Source organism: Electrophorus electricus, chromosome 6 (genome assembly GCF_041902795.1).
Source record: "Electrophorus electricus isolate QZ-2024a chromosome 6, ASM4190279v1, whole genome shotgun sequence".
In the NCBI taxonomy this organism is placed as follows: Eukaryota; Metazoa; Chordata; class Actinopteri; order Gymnotiformes; family Gymnotidae; genus Electrophorus; species Electrophorus electricus.
In genome coordinates, this window is record NC_137502.1 from 2,572,154 (window position 1) to 2,587,122 (window position 14,969).

Below are 14,969 nucleotides of genomic sequence, written 5' to 3' on the forward strand. Positions count from 1 at the left end.
GCAGCACCGCTCAGCGACGAGCGAGCGCTTTCGGAAGTAGAGTAGACTACACGGTACAGTGCATTAAAACGCGACAATCTGATGTAACTGGAATTTATTAAAATAACATATTTACAAGAAAAACAAGAGCGTGTTGGATAGCTGTAGAGTGAGAACAAACAGTACCCGAGAAACTGCAGTAGTAGCAACTGAAACACACATTACTTGTTAACGGAAAAGGATTCAAAGAACAAACAGCGATTGTTTTAATGCTACAAACAGGCCTGGAGACCTAAGAGTCAGATGCATTTATGGCATTTAAGTCTTTCTGCTTCCAGTTTAAGCAATAGTTAACGCTTTGGGGTGGTCCGATGAATGTAGATGAATTTGCCCAGTAGTTGTTTTTTTCTTCCTAATCACGTGTTTAGATAATCACCCCAATTCTTGTCCTCGTGCTTTGGACTACGCGGAAAAAAAATATGTATAACTGCGATTGCTGTAGGAGACTTGATCGTCGTTTCTTGGGGGGTTCGGGTGTCAATAATTGGATATCAAAAAACGATAGATGATTCTAACCAATGTAAACGTTTAGGACAAAATCTTCCAACCACAAATGGAAAGAGACGAACACGAATAGCAGCAGGCGTTCTGGCAAGCTCCTCATTGCCTCCAAAGTGCTCAATTTAATGGCAATCAACGCATACGCCCCAACCTTCATCAGTCAACATCAGGCATTTTTCACAGGCAGTAAGGTGCACAAGTCTTAGGTCTGGAACATCTGGAAACTAGGGCTTTCAGCCACCACCAGTCCCTCAACTACAAGCAATGGTCAGAAACATTAGAAGTGCAGGGAGACTGGGCAGCCCTCGCCCTGCAGAACTCATAGAGGCAAAGGAAAACGACCTGGGATGTGGTACGGACGTTGACTACCGTAGGAAATTACTACATACTGAAACATCCACAAATCTAAAACGGACAAGGGAAACCTGCAAAGGGTCATCTGAGCATGCAAAGAAAATCATCTAAGCCCATGTTTGTACAAACAGGTAGACGCATTCCCCTCCTAGTTTCTGTAAGAAAGAAAGGAGAAAAAAAAAAAGAAAAAAAAAAACACAAACCAGCATAAGCAGTCAAAGTTTTGTGTCTATGGAATCCATGATAGAGCACCACTGTTGGTTCTGCAGAGGAAATTCAGTTCAGGTTCAGTTCGGGTTCAGTATATGGTGAGGCTGAGAGAACGATTCATCTTTTTCCCAATGAGCCGTGAGCTTCTGGAGCCAGACTGCACTATTGAGCGGGTCAGAACCCTGTCTGTTGAGAGAACTCGCTCTTCTGCTGCTGCTTTGGCCATCTGAGCCTTTTTGAGCTCCCTGAGACAAAACAAACAAATGTTAGTTTATTGAGGCCATCCCACCTTTTATACATTTCTCCTCCACTAAGTCTCAACTCTCAACACATCTGCCCCCTATAAAAACTTCCCAGCTAAAAAGATACTATATAATACTAAATAAAAGTGAATAAGTTACCTCTCCTGTTTTACAGGTGTTAAATATTTTACAAAAAGCAACAACACAATATCATGGCATGACCTCATACATGTTAACACAGTGAGGCCTACATAATACACCAAAGGTTCAGAAGGAAACTGGAACAGGGGAGGAAAAAAAACCAAAACATTGGATGTCCAAGTGCTGAAAGCAGAGCCAGCCATCTGATCTAACAGCACTTCAGCACCACTCTGCAGTAAGTCTCTTACTTCTGGAGGAGGGCATTCTTGAATCTCTCTGCGTTGAGTTCCACACGCAGCTGATCAGCACTCATTCTAGACGCGGTCAGCAGGACAGAGTGCTTGATGAGGTCAGAGGTTGAAGGTCTCCGTGTGGGGTCTGGATGGATCATAAGCTGGGGGTGGGAAGTAGGTGAGCAACATTATCACTTTTTATAACAAAAGGTCTGGTTAGACAAAGTCTTATACTCTACAACACTGTCCACTTCTGCAGAGATGTAGTGAAAATTTTGTACCTTGAGCAAGCTTAAGAACTCCTTCGAGAGCACTTGTGGGATATGGGGCAGTATTCCCTCTCGGATTTTGTGCCATTTTTCCCCGTTGCTAGGCAGGGGCTCAGCTCCAGAGGCACTGACCACGGTCAGGGCCAGAGCAAATATATCTGCCTTAGTCAGGTTACTATAGTCCTGCAAGGACAAACAAGAGTCAGCAAGCAGGACAGTGATGGCATTATCAGCATTAACTGCACCAACACACATGGCTTCATGCTTCCTTTTACCTCCTGGAGAACTTCCTTAGCCAGGTATCTGCTGTCACCCTCTTCAACTTGGGGATTGGTCACCCTGGTCACATGACCTAGGTCACCTGAAAGGGGAGAGAGGTAGTTCAGGATGGTGATGTTTTTATGCAACAGAGCCGCTCATTGCTCCTCGAGTGTGCATACAGTCGCTTTTACCTATTTTGTAAATCACGCTAGTGCTCGGTCCGTCCTCTTCATCTTCAAACTCCTCAACACTCACTGCAGGTTTCCGTGAAATGAATATGTTACCTGGTGAGAGAAAGGGAGAGAAAAATTGAACACTGGAGAATTTTTTTTAAACCAACAGCAGCAAGTATACTATACTGTACTAGTATAAGTGTACTATACTAAATTTCACATCATTCATCTCGACAAGATTCGGCTCAATTTAATTTATAGAACAGTTTAATCACTTGTCTCAGCACAACTTTACAGGAATCCTGGTCAACACCCTTAATGAGCAAGCCAAAGACCCGTGAGAGTGTATCAAATTGGAGGCAAAGGACTGTGGGTAAGAGCGACGGGCACAAGAGCCACTCACTGGGCTTAATGTCCATATGCACCAGAGCTGTGGAGTGAATGTACTTCAGTCCTCTGGACACCTGCAGAAGCAGGTCCTTCAGCTCCAGCTCGGACAGGAAGTGCATGTGTCTGTAGTTCTCCGCGATGACGTCTGACAGGGTGCCGCCATCGCAGTACTCGTTCTGGATCAGCATGTGGTCATCCTCAGCCCACGCAGAGTAATACCTCACCACGTGGGGGTGCTGTCCGAGGACCGCGTGTGCGTAGACCTCACGAAGTGCATTCTGCCTGTAGATGCAGAATTCGAGAATTCGGTCAGCCATACACACTGCAGTATAATTAACCTACAACAATCACACGGCTCTGTACAGTGTCTCAGAAACATAAAATGTGAATGAATGGCCCATGTCCCTGGGTCTTGCTCCCACATCACATTTATGGTGAAAAAATAAGACTGTTGTCACTTACTCATCCACAGAGCCTGCCAGTGGCTTCTTGGAGCGCTTGATGGCGTATATGCATCCATCTAATCTTTTAACACATTTGAACACAGCACCAAACTGGCCCGAACCAATCTTCTCCAGCTCATGAAACTCCGATGCATATCGTGACGTCATGTTACTCTCCATCATAGTAATTCTCTGAGAATGACAAGTTTTCAGTTGAGATTGGAATAACAAATTAGTCCATGTTATCTGGTCTGATGCATTCCTTGACATACATTTATACAGTTCACAATAAAAGTATCTAAAGTTCAAAGTATCAAACGTTAATTTTCCACTGAAAATTAAGCATATGTTAAAGGGGGTTACACAGCAAATAAATCAAAAATAATCTAACAAAAACAATTTAACAAGCTAACTAACATGAAAGACACAAAATGTCAACCTTTGAGGGTGGAATAATGTCCTCTTCAGTCTCTGCATCACTGGCTTCCATGTCCTCTCCACAGGAGCTGTGACACCAGACAGTAAAAAAAAAAGGCATAATTTCACCACCAACACTAAAGCATTACAGAGGACTAAGCACATGAAGCCCGATTCCCTGTCAGCCTGATGTAGGACTAGCACTGGCACCAAACGTATTTAACTAACCTTAGCTCAACATTTTTGTCAAAAATTCTATGCAAAAGAAAAACATTCTGTAGCAAAACTTACCCTAACATTTTCAACCAAAAACACATCAGCGCATGAATGAACTCTGAGATTTAAAGACTTACTCGTTCCAGTGAGAGCGCTTCCTGTTGTTCCTCTGCTGTGTTGACTGGATGATGATGGAGTCAGGCGTGAAGGGGTTAATGTTGACCAGAGGGGTTTGGGGTCGCCTCCCCTCCAGACCGGCCTTGCGCTTGCAATCCACATTCTTGAAGAGAGCTACTCGTCTATTTGTAGATCCTGAAGTCCTCGCTCTGGAGAGCAAGCTCTGCAAATTAAACACAATACATGATTACTGTGAACATTATTATTCGTCCCTCCTTACAACACGCAGAAACGACTCGTCTTACATTATTTTTAAATGGGAGGATTCATTGTGTTTTCAAGCCATTGCGCAACTGCACGGTTATCTGAGCGACTGGATTACGGGACCGTAAATTTATCCTACCTGGAGGAAAACAACTAGACTCACGTAGCACTGAAGAAACGTAATTGCAAGTTATCCCACTTGACCTCACTGCATCTTTACATTTTCCAGCGATTAAATACATCAGCACAGAATAATGCTAGACAACATGCAGAAATGTAAATGCACATCTCGCGTTCGTCCAACCGTTTTCTTGGAAAGTATCTAGCTAGCTAATTTAGGAATATCTGCATGTACTAGAGACATTGACGCATTATGCTCAACTCCTGTATGCAGACCAAGCAAGAAAGTGAATTTTCGCACCAACCTTCGGGGTGTGGGGAGTATCAAAGAGACGGAGCTTCCTGAAGGTTTTGTGGGGTGGCGTGTCCGGACAGTCCGGAACGGGAGAGCTCGAGCCCTCCGTGTCATCGTGCGCGCACATCCTCTCCGGTGAACTGTCGTACGCGCGGGGGCTTTTCCGTGGCGACGGCGCGTTCTTCGGGTGTTTCTCTGTCTGCAGGTGAGACGGCGAGCCGAATCCCTCTTCGTCCCAGGACTCTGCGTCCTCCTCGTCGTCGTCGTCCCGTGTTCGGTCCAGAGGGCTGCTGTGCGCCTCTCCCCGCCTCGCGCTACCGCGACGCGGGCGCACGGGCGAATCTAGCTCCGTAAAACCGGACTCAGCCCCGGTGCTGTTGTTGACGTCCTCGATGCTGTCCTCCTCGCCGTCACTGGTGGAAAACTGCAACTTCTGGCGGACGGGTCGGAGGTTTGGAGAAAACTCGGCATGCTGTCGACAGACGAAACTCATTTTTTTTCGAAAATAACGAACCGTTAGCGTCAGCTCGCGAGCTAGCCCCTTGGCTAGCTTGAAAGCTAAACACAAAACGTTCTTTGAAGTTGTATATTAAGCCAGTCGAGTGTGTCTTTGTTGAGTGCCCACAACTCAGTCCCCGAGCAACTGTCAAATACATCCACAACCGAATTAGACCGAATTAGATCCGCCAGTCCTCGCCGAATGGTAAAGTAGCTCGCTAGCTAACCTAGCTAGCTAGGAAAATGGCTTCTTCCCTGCGTCCCTCAGGTCCCAGCCAGATCAGAAAATAAGATCAAACATCCACCAAAGCCAAAACGACGATGAATGCCACAGTCCAGACAAACAAGGCTCCTTGAAGTTTTAAAATATATATATATATATATGCCGATTAAGACGATTTTGTTTACAAAAGTGGTTTGAATGAAGAGCTACTCCTCCCACTTACAACAAGCGTGGTCATAAGCTTCCCGCGACCGTTAGTCACGTGACTCGATTTCCACCAATGAAGGGACGTTTTGGCGTTTGAAAGATGGGCGGTGCCAAAACTTAAGACGCTTTTGTAATCATGCCGACGGTCTCAGGTCTCCACTGGCGCGCACGAAACTCCTTCGCTTCTACTCTCGATTGAACAGGAGCGATTTATCATGGTAATGATTATGGTAATTGTCATGTTAATTATGGTAATTTGTCTTTCGTTGACGTGGGTTCCTACTTGTACATTCATTTAGTTGAGACAGGTTTTGGGGAAAACAGATATTTGATTACTGTACAGTGATAATTAGATGATGCAGCATATTTTTGAGCTGAGTTTGAGCAGGTTTAGATTGCAGTAACATTATTCGGATAGCACGCATTTACTGATAATCAGTTATTTTATACACTTCCTTTGTGAAAATGTAGCTATATTAATCTTATGCGGCATACTTGGTTATTTTCAGGGTCATTGTAGTCACGTAGTCGTAGCCACGTGGTCTTGTTTCGACGAGCAAGTCTCCGCCCATAACAAAACAAAGGTATGCTAGCTAGGAGGCTAACCAGCCAGCAACGTCCTGCTACATAAAGAACAGAACTAAACACTGCAATCATTACATCATAGCTTATGATGATACATTCATTTGGCGTCTTTTGTTAAGTATCACGGCCTTCGTATGAGTTAGAGTTTATCATGTTTTATTTTCAGTCAGAAGCCCAAATCTAACTTTCTCAAAATGAAATAATACTCGTTTGTTAATCTCATAAGTTCCTAAAAAGTCATGTATTCAATAGAGGAATCAAATAAATATTTACAGCAAAAAATTCCAGTTTCAAAACATTGCTATGTACATAAATGCACACAAAAATATCTTCAATCCTTTTGAAACAGAGCATTCATGATAGCAATACAAACTTATTTGTACATTTGACACTTGTTCACTGTAGTCAGTCTCTCTCTCTCTCTCACACACACACACACACACAATTGAATGTCATGCTTTAATCATCCAGGCCTGGGTTTTCTCCTTGTTGTATTCGTGATGCAATTCTGATGGCCTCTTCCAGTGAAGGCTGATCACTAAGCTACAAAAGCAAAAGAGATTCCTTCAAGCATTCACACCCAATCAGAATACTGTAAAATGTCCTATTTACCAATAGCATGTTTTGTTCCATTGACTATATTGTGTTTTTTAATAATTGAAGTAAATCTGTCTCATTCAACAATACAAAATGTGGTAGATTTGTGTATGTGTATAAATCCAACCCCCTGCACATTTTCATTACTAAATACAGTACTAAATAAAGAGTGAATCAACTGAATGTCTACACTCACTGAGCAACTTTTTTTTTCTGGTGCATTACAGCAGTGAAGCTCGTATCTAGATTATACCTTTTCAGATCATATCTAGATTATATCTCATCAGATCATATCTAGTTCACACCATGTCTGAAATTAGGCACTTCAGCTCCGAGTTCACTTCATTCTGTCCAATTCCAACTTAGCTACCCCATCCCTCAGTCTTTATACCAGACAGTCACTGCTCAAAGGTTTATGGACTTTTCCTCAGGTGTCAGTCAGTAGCCAAAATCTCTAATCGGCAGTATCCAATAGAACAGTGTTAAGATCATCACCGGTTGAATTAGCCCATTACTGCTCCATCGGCAGAGAAGTCTGAGAAGATACAACTGGTACATTTTCTGTGGTTTAATAAAAATATGCAACACAGTGAATCAAAAGTTGCTTGGGCAAGTTTAACTATTCAGCCCATACTGTGAGAGTAGCCCCAGCTGGAAACAGACTAATACAAAACAGCTTGCAATAGTTAAACCTAATTCCCTCACACCTTTAAACCATAAACCCCACTCTGTTTGCTCCTGAAGACAAAGGATCTCAGCTCTTAGCATGTGGATAGAGAGGGATAATCCATTAGCCCCTCCCCAACAAATATCCGAGTTGTTTATTTGCACTTAGAGAAGATTACATGGACATGGCAAATACACTATTTTTCACTGAACTCCGCCCCTGTATGTGTGTGTGGAGGAGACAGACACATACCTGCACAGCTATATATACTGTGTGTGTGTGTGTGTGTGAGTGACAGATACCTGCACAGCTGTGTGTGTGTGTGTGAGTGACAGATACCTGCACAGCTGTGTGTGTGTGTGAGTGACAGATATCTGCACAGCTGTGTGTGTGTGTGTGTGTGTGTGACCGATACCTGCACAGCTGTGTGTGTGTGTGAGTGACAGATACCTGCACAGCTGTGTGTATGTGTGAGTGACCGATACCTGCACAGCTCTGTGTGTGCACAGCTGTGTGTGTGTGTGAGACAGATACCTGCACAGCTGTGTGTGTGTGTGAGACAGATACCTGCACAGCTGTGTGTGTGTGTGAGACAGATACCTGCACAGCTGTGTGTGTGTGTGAGACAGATACCTGCACAGCTGTGTGTGTGTGTGAGACAGATACCTGCACAGCTGTGTGTGTGTGTGAGACAGATACCTGCACAGCTGTGTGTGTGTGTGAGACAGATACCTGCACAGCTGTGTGTGTGTGTGAGACAGATACCTGCACAGCTGTGTGTGTGTGTGAGACAGATACCTGCACAGCTGTGTGTGTGTGTGAGACAGATACCTGCACAGCTGTGTGTGTGTGTGAGACAGATACCTGCACAGCTGTGTGTGTGTGTGTGTGAGACAGATACCTGCACAGCTGTGTGTGTGTGTGTGTGAGACAGATACCTGCACAGCTGTGTGTGTGTGTGTGTGAGACAGATACCTGCACAGCTGTGTGTGTGTGTGTGTGTGAGACAGATACCTGCACAGCTGTGTGTGTGTGTGTGTGTGTGTGAGACAGATACCTGCACAGCTGTGTGTGTGTGTGTGTGTGAGACAGATACCTGCACAGCTGTGTGTGTGTGTGTGTGTGAGACAGATACCTGCACAGCTGTGTGTGTGTGTGTGTGTGTGTGTGTGTGCGTGACAGATACCTGCACAGCTGTGTGTGTGTGTGTGTGTGTGTGTGCGTGCGACAGATACCTGCACAGCTGTGTGTGTGTGTGTGTGTGTGTGTGTGCGTGACAGATACCTGCACAGCTGTGTGTGTGTGTGACAGATACATGCACAGCTGTGTGTGTGTCAGATACCTGCACAGCTGTGTGTGTGTGTGCGTGACAGATACCTGCACAGCTGTGTGTGTGTGTGTGTGTGTGTGTGTGTGACAGATACCTGCACAGCTGTGTGTGTGTGTGTGTGACAGATACCTGCACAGCTGTGTGTGTGTGTGTGTGACAGATACCTGCACAGCTGTGTGTGTGTGTGTGTGACAGATACCTGCACAGCTGTGTGTGTGTGTGTGTGTGTGTGTGTGTGTGTGTGTGTGAGACAGATACTTGCACAGCTGTGTGTGTGTGTGCGTGACAGATACCTGCACAGCTATGTGTGTGCCATTGGCGGTAGCCAACAATGTGACTGGATGAGAACTGGCAGTCTGCTGCTGAACTTCTTCCTGTAGCAGCTCGCCGTCCTCCGTCTGGAACACGGACAGGTCTGGCGTCACAATGGCCACCTGTGAGACACACCACAGAGGCATCGATGCACACACAACCCCAAAAGTACACAGCACTGGTAATCAAAGGGCTCATCTCAGTCCAACTAACGTGAACAGAAAAGGAGGTCATCTCGTTGAACGCAAGCCGTTACCTGTCCTTCTGTGCCATCTGCTGAAACCATGGTGACAGAATGAGCCTCTCCTGTGGAAAGCATCGCTTCATGTGCTGGGATAGTTATAGTGGTTCCCTCTTGTGTTACCATGGTTATCGTGCCACTCATCGCTTGCACGTCGGCTTGAGAGAGCACCTGAAAGGACACAGTCTCCATAACAGCTGCCCACATTTTCCAAACAAAACCTAAAAATGCTATTATTCAGTCGTTAATACAAGAACCATACAGAAGCTGTACAAATCACACGGCGGCCTTCTGGCATTGCAGTGAGCAGCACTGACTTGTTCTGTGCCATCCTGAGAGATGAGGGCTACATGTTGCTGACTCATGATCTCCGATCCCACTGAAACCTGCTCTGATCCACTGTCCTCTCCTACCACAGCTGGGGTCAGCGTTAATGCAGGGTCATCAATGGCCTCTGATCAAGACATTTAGACACACACACACACGTCCATGTATGCACACGCACATTCTTTACAATGTTATCTAATAACATTAAATACAAAATCTAACATGTGGAATTAAACTGGGACTCCCTTTGCCCTTATTTTATTTCCACTTGCACACACACATACAACCATGCATACCTTTCACACTGCACCATTTCTGTATGACCTGATCTAGGCCAGCTCACAATGTCTTTACGACTCAGAGCTTCAAAGGCCCTGTGGGGTTTCATTCCCGGTGAGCACTGACCTATCGGGGGCTCAAAGTAGGCCTCCTGCTCTTCCTCGATGGGCTCCGTGTCGTTGTGGGCCGTGCGCTTGTGCATGGCTAAAGTGGAGATCTGCTTGTAGGTTTTCCCACAGTGGTTGCAGTTGTAGGGCTTGCAGGGTGTGTGCACTACATGGTGCTTGTAGAGGCTGGAGTACTCGGTGAAGCGTTTGTCACAGCCAGGCACGGTGCAGACGTACGGCTTTTCCCCTGAACCAGGAAAACACAAGAGTGCTCACAGGTGCTTACACAAGGCTGTGACTTTTTTCTAAAACAAAACAGTGTTTACATCTTCGGCCATCAAGGCACACATGACTGACTTTTTAACCGCTATGCAACATTTCTGCGTTTATTAAACAATATAAGAAAAAGTATGCACCTGTGTGAATCCTCATGTGGTTTTTATAATGTATTTATTAAGTACCTTTGTGAATCCTCGTGTGGTTTTTATAGTGTATTTATTAAGTACATGTGTGAATCCTCATGTGGTTTTTATAGTGTATTTAAGTACCTGAGTGAATCTTATATGGTTTTTATAGTGTGTTTATTAAGACAATAAGAGGAAAATGTACATACCTGTGTGAATCCTCATGTGGTTTTTATAGTGTATTTAAGTACCTGTGTGAATCCTCATGTGATTTTTATAGTGTGTTTATGTACCTGTGTGAATCCTCATGTGGTTTTTATAGTGTATTTATGTACCTGTGTGAATCCTCATGTGGTTTTTATAGTTGGTGGCACTGGCAAAAGCTCGTCCGCAGTTGGGTTCAGAGCAGTAGTATGGCCGCTCGCCAGTATGCGTTCGAATGTGAACCTTTCGAATGTTAGAAGTGGTGAAAGATCTTCCACACCCTTCAAATGGGCATTTGAAAGGCTTTTCCCCTAGAAACCAAACCATAAAAACACAGGAAGCTTTGACTGCTGACACTCTGTTGCATCACAGCCGCTGCTATTAGTGCCAAGAGTTCTACGTGAGAGCTCAGAACATGGTGCAGTAGCGGTAACAGACCTGTGTGTGTTCGTGTGTGTTTCTGCAGGTCCCCAGATGTCTTGAATGACTTAAGGCAGTTGATCTCCTGACAGCGGTACGGTTTTTCTCCAGTGTGTGTGCGAACATGACTTTTGAGGCCGTATCCTAAGGGGTAAGCACATCTTCAGTGAGTAATGATGCAGAATTTTAAAGTATGTAATAAAAATGATTATATTAATGTAGATTTGTATGTTAAATTGTACCTGTGGCAAACTTTTTCCCACAGCCCAGATGTTCACATATATAAGGTTTATCCCCAGTGTGCGATCTCTCGTGTACCTTTTAAACCAATTAAAAAGGTAAGTGTTACGTATTTGAGGTAATGTACTGGCAAAACTGTTAGGATAAAAAAGTTCACGGATTCTATAGGTGTACTTATTTGTGTCAGCAAGGACACACTGCGATAGAGGTATACCTTTAAATGGTGTGCTGTGGTGTAGAGCTTTCCACAGCCTTCATGATCACAGCGGAAGGTCTTCTCCCCGATGTGCTGTATTTTGGGTGATCTGCTCTCATGGCTTTGGAGAACAATCTGCAAACACAGGGCACGCCATTCACACTCCAAACGTAAACAAACACGAACGTGATCAATAAACACAGCAGAGAGGGAACAGCGTTGATCACGAGTGAAGAGTGACGGCACCTGCATATGCACGCTGCCATCGGCGTCACCTCGACCAAGCAGTCCTGTGCCACATTCCGTAGCCTCCATCTGGAAAAGCACATGTTTATTAAGAGACCGGGCTTCTAAACACAGACAGCTCCATCCGTGACACAGGTTTAACTGCATGTGATCACAGTGTGCTACGAGCACACGCAGGGTAAGTACTGTGTTACCTTAGCCGAGTATTGCTCCAGTACACTGATGGTCTCGGAGTCAATGGTGCCCTCTGTCTGCAGGTCTGCCATGGTACCATCAGCCTGGATCGCTAGGATGGTGCTGGACTGAGGCACATGCTGGATATAAGCAGTGGTCCCGTCCTCCAGCTGAACAGCCTGTAACCCAGCCTGATCATATGTGTCTGAAATAGGAAATATACACCCATATATAGTTACTATACACTGTTACTCACTAGTGTAAAAAGAGGCGCGTATGCTGTTACACAAACCAGTACGTATGGTAAAAGTCATACCTTTGCATGCATGAATGTAGGCGGTTGTTCCATCTTCTAGTTGCACAGCTTGGCCGTCCTCAAGTTGGAGTCCTTCTCCAACTGAAAGTAAACAAGATATAATCTTCACACGTTTAAGTAGAAACATGCTGTACTGAGCACAGCGTAATGAGGTACAGTCACAGGTGAGGCTCGTTCGGGAAGCACCCCGGGGACACGGGTTTGGCCAGGCATGGAGTACCTGCTTTAGGCACCGGGACGTGTTGGACATACGCGGCAGAGCCGTCCTCCAGCTGGATCACTTGTCCTTCCATTATCTTGTTTTCTGAAAGTGAAACTGCAGAATTGAGGTGAGATCAACACCATAAATCAGTTACCAAATGTTTGTTCTCACAACTGTAGTAGTCACACATGCTTAATATTGTATCCTCACAGACGTATTGTGGAATACTGTTGGATTACTTGGCAATTCATCCACTGTCGATTTGTTTTAGGAGTTGGACTGTAAAGTGTAAGAATTTATTCCATTAACATATTAATGGTCTATCTATGTACCTTTGGCATTCTGTTACTGTATGCATGTACCTTTAGGGCATACTATTAATGCACTCATTTATGTTGTTATTAATGGCCTATGCATGTACCTTTAGGGCATTCTATTAATGCACTCATGTATATTGTTATTAATGGCCTATCCATGTACCTTTAGGGCTGTGTTGTATGTACGCTGTAGAACCATCCACCAGAGTCACTGCCTGCAAACTCACTGTATCCATAGCCTCAATGTGGTCACTGTCTGTAAGGTGAAGTATGTATAGTTACAGGCTTGAACAGAAGTGGCTGAAAGGAACAAATATCAAGAACCTAACAGGTGTTGCCTCACCCGCAACGGTCACGGCCTCTGTCAGACAAAGGGTGACCTGTTGGGGGTCACCATCAACACTCTGGAACTCCATGCTCTCGGTGTGTCTGTTCATCTGAGCCAAGAGCATGGTCTACCTGTAAACACCAACCAGCCAACAGTATATCACCCTCAGACATCCGCACATCTTAACATTGTAACAACAACAAAAATGTTTTTTAATCAGTGAACGCTGCATTACATCACAGGTAATATCCAGTCTGGCCAGTAAATTTTGTCTTTCCGCTCTAAAGAGACTGGGACTTACTCGCTTTATGAAATCCGCTGTATAATCGATTTGTCTTGCCTGCTGATATACAACACCGCATCATTTTTTTGTAGATTTTATTTCCATTTTTATATTTTGTTACACTACTAAAATGATTTCCGACAATGCCTCGAACCAGCAGAACAGCTGCAAAATCCACTAAACGCTGCTGTTTCATGGCTGTAATTACATTCCAGTGCGTCTTCCCTACATGCCAGACTACAGCTATGGCGCACCTTAATTTAGGCCCGCGCTGACACTCAAAGTGAAAACAGAAAGGAAATGTGTTTTATTATCTTTATTTTAGGAAATTTTAATAATCCACTGCCTTGAAAAGCAAGGGTAGGGGTTGAATAACTGGAGAGGGAACAGTAGTGTCACGGTCCTAGCCAACGAGCTAGCCCACATTAGCTACGCCGAACGTTGGCGACCCGAATGAACACATCCGTATAAATCCAAGCCCTGAATGCGTAAACTACGCTGGAGCTCAGAACAGATAGGAGAGTGAGCTGGGACTAAGCGCTTGCTACGCCGCTAACGTACTAGAACAGCCTCGGTTTAACTAACTCAGCTCATGTAATGCATGACAAACTATCCGGACGTGTTAGCAAATGCGCTACAATAACGTCCGGCGTTGCAGTCCGAGCTTACATAAAGCTGCCGTTGCGCAGCTCGTGTGTGGCAGTTCGGTTACCGAGAACGACGCAGCTCGCTTTCCCAGTTAATACCATTGAAAAGCTGAAGTTCACGCGGCTTAGCAAGTGCTGCGTTAACTGGGAGAAACTGGTTACAATGTTGCAATGATCGCGCCGCGTCCGGCAGCGTCTCGGGAGTGAAACAATGTTTCCGATACGTGTCCACTGCTTTATTGGAACAAGGCTTCCGCTCCGCGCTCCGTGCAGCGGCTGGAGAACCGAGGCCCACCGGCGAAAACACATTTATATACTAACCTCCCGAATTTCCAACAATCCCCTCCGTCGACCACCATGCACCAGGGCAGGAAACGCGCTGCGTACACTGCAGCCCCGGAACGTGAATAGGCGCGTAGTCCCCGGCAAAGGGCGGGCTCATCTCCCGGCTGCTCGCTTGATTGGCTCGAACGCGGAGATTGAACTTGTCCTCACGCGTTCAATCGTCCAAACGTCGTTCAGGGGTAAAACACGGGGAGGTATTCACGTTCAGGGGCACCATGATAACGCCATTCTGGTCTGTGGCTTGTATTGTTTTCCGATTAATGAACACGAATGCCATCTAGACACTCCGTTAGAATAGGCCTTATTTATGAGGGGACGCGGACGGCGAGCTATAAACATTCTTGTGTTTTTAGACTCGAACCACGTTGTTGGCGCTCACAGAAAAAGCAAAAGTTGCTGATGTTTCAGGAGTGTGTCCGCAGCCATTTTGAGTCGCGAGCCACTCTCGAGTAGCGAGGCTGTATGGGCAATGCAGTGCGCGTGGGGAAGTCCGGGATAGACCCGCTTAAGAGGAACAGATGCGCTAAACTCCCAGATGGCTCCCAGTCGCTGTAACAATAGCCTGTTCCAAATGTTAATGTAGACAATT

General features: G+C 45.2%; 2 protein-coding genes across 4 annotated transcripts; both read right to left on the minus strand.

Annotated features, from left to right (window-relative positions):
* Positions 1-83: 83 nt before the first annotated feature.
* Positions 84-6,190, minus strand: wee1 (WEE1 G2 checkpoint kinase). The gene is made up of 10 exons (XM_027017981.3): positions 4,696-6,190; positions 4,027-4,229; positions 3,696-3,762; positions 3,276-3,448; positions 2,827-3,095; positions 2,442-2,534; positions 2,265-2,350; positions 2,002-2,172; positions 1,736-1,881; positions 84-1,349 (listed from the first exon to the last, which is right to left on the minus strand). Exons 1-10 carry the CDS (start codon positions 5,176-5,178, stop codon positions 1,193-1,195), a joined length of 1,848 nt encoding a protein of 615 aa, XP_026873782.2. The 5' UTR covers positions 5,179-6,190; the 3' UTR covers positions 84-1,192.
* A 143-nt stretch (positions 6,191-6,333) lies between these two features.
* znf143b (zinc finger protein 143b) lies at positions 6,334-14,494 on the minus strand. Of its 3 annotated transcripts, none has more exons than XM_081715400.1 (16): positions 14,357-14,494; positions 13,121-13,236; positions 12,941-13,033; positions 12,479-12,562; positions 12,259-12,339; positions 11,963-12,147; positions 11,769-11,837; positions 11,541-11,657; positions 11,329-11,404; positions 11,105-11,230; positions 10,798-10,977; positions 10,078-10,305; positions 9,663-9,799; positions 9,361-9,516; positions 9,086-9,226; positions 6,334-6,741 (listed from the first exon to the last, which is right to left on the minus strand). In XM_081715400.1, the coding sequence occupies exons 2-16, from the start codon at positions 13,227-13,229 to the stop codon at positions 6,658-6,660; spliced, it is 1,866 nt and encodes a 621-aa protein (XP_081571526.1). In that variant the 5' UTR covers positions 13,230-13,236; positions 14,357-14,494; the 3' UTR covers positions 6,334-6,657. The 3 variants fall into 3 exon arrangements, with proteins under 3 accessions (XP_081571526.1, XP_026873821.2, XP_026873819.2); XM_027018020.3 differs by having other exon boundaries at positions 12,479-12,574; XM_027018018.2 differs by lacking the exon at positions 14,357-14,494 and adding an exon at positions 13,407-14,350 and having other exon boundaries at positions 12,479-12,574.
* Positions 14,495-14,969: the final 475 nt, after the last annotated feature.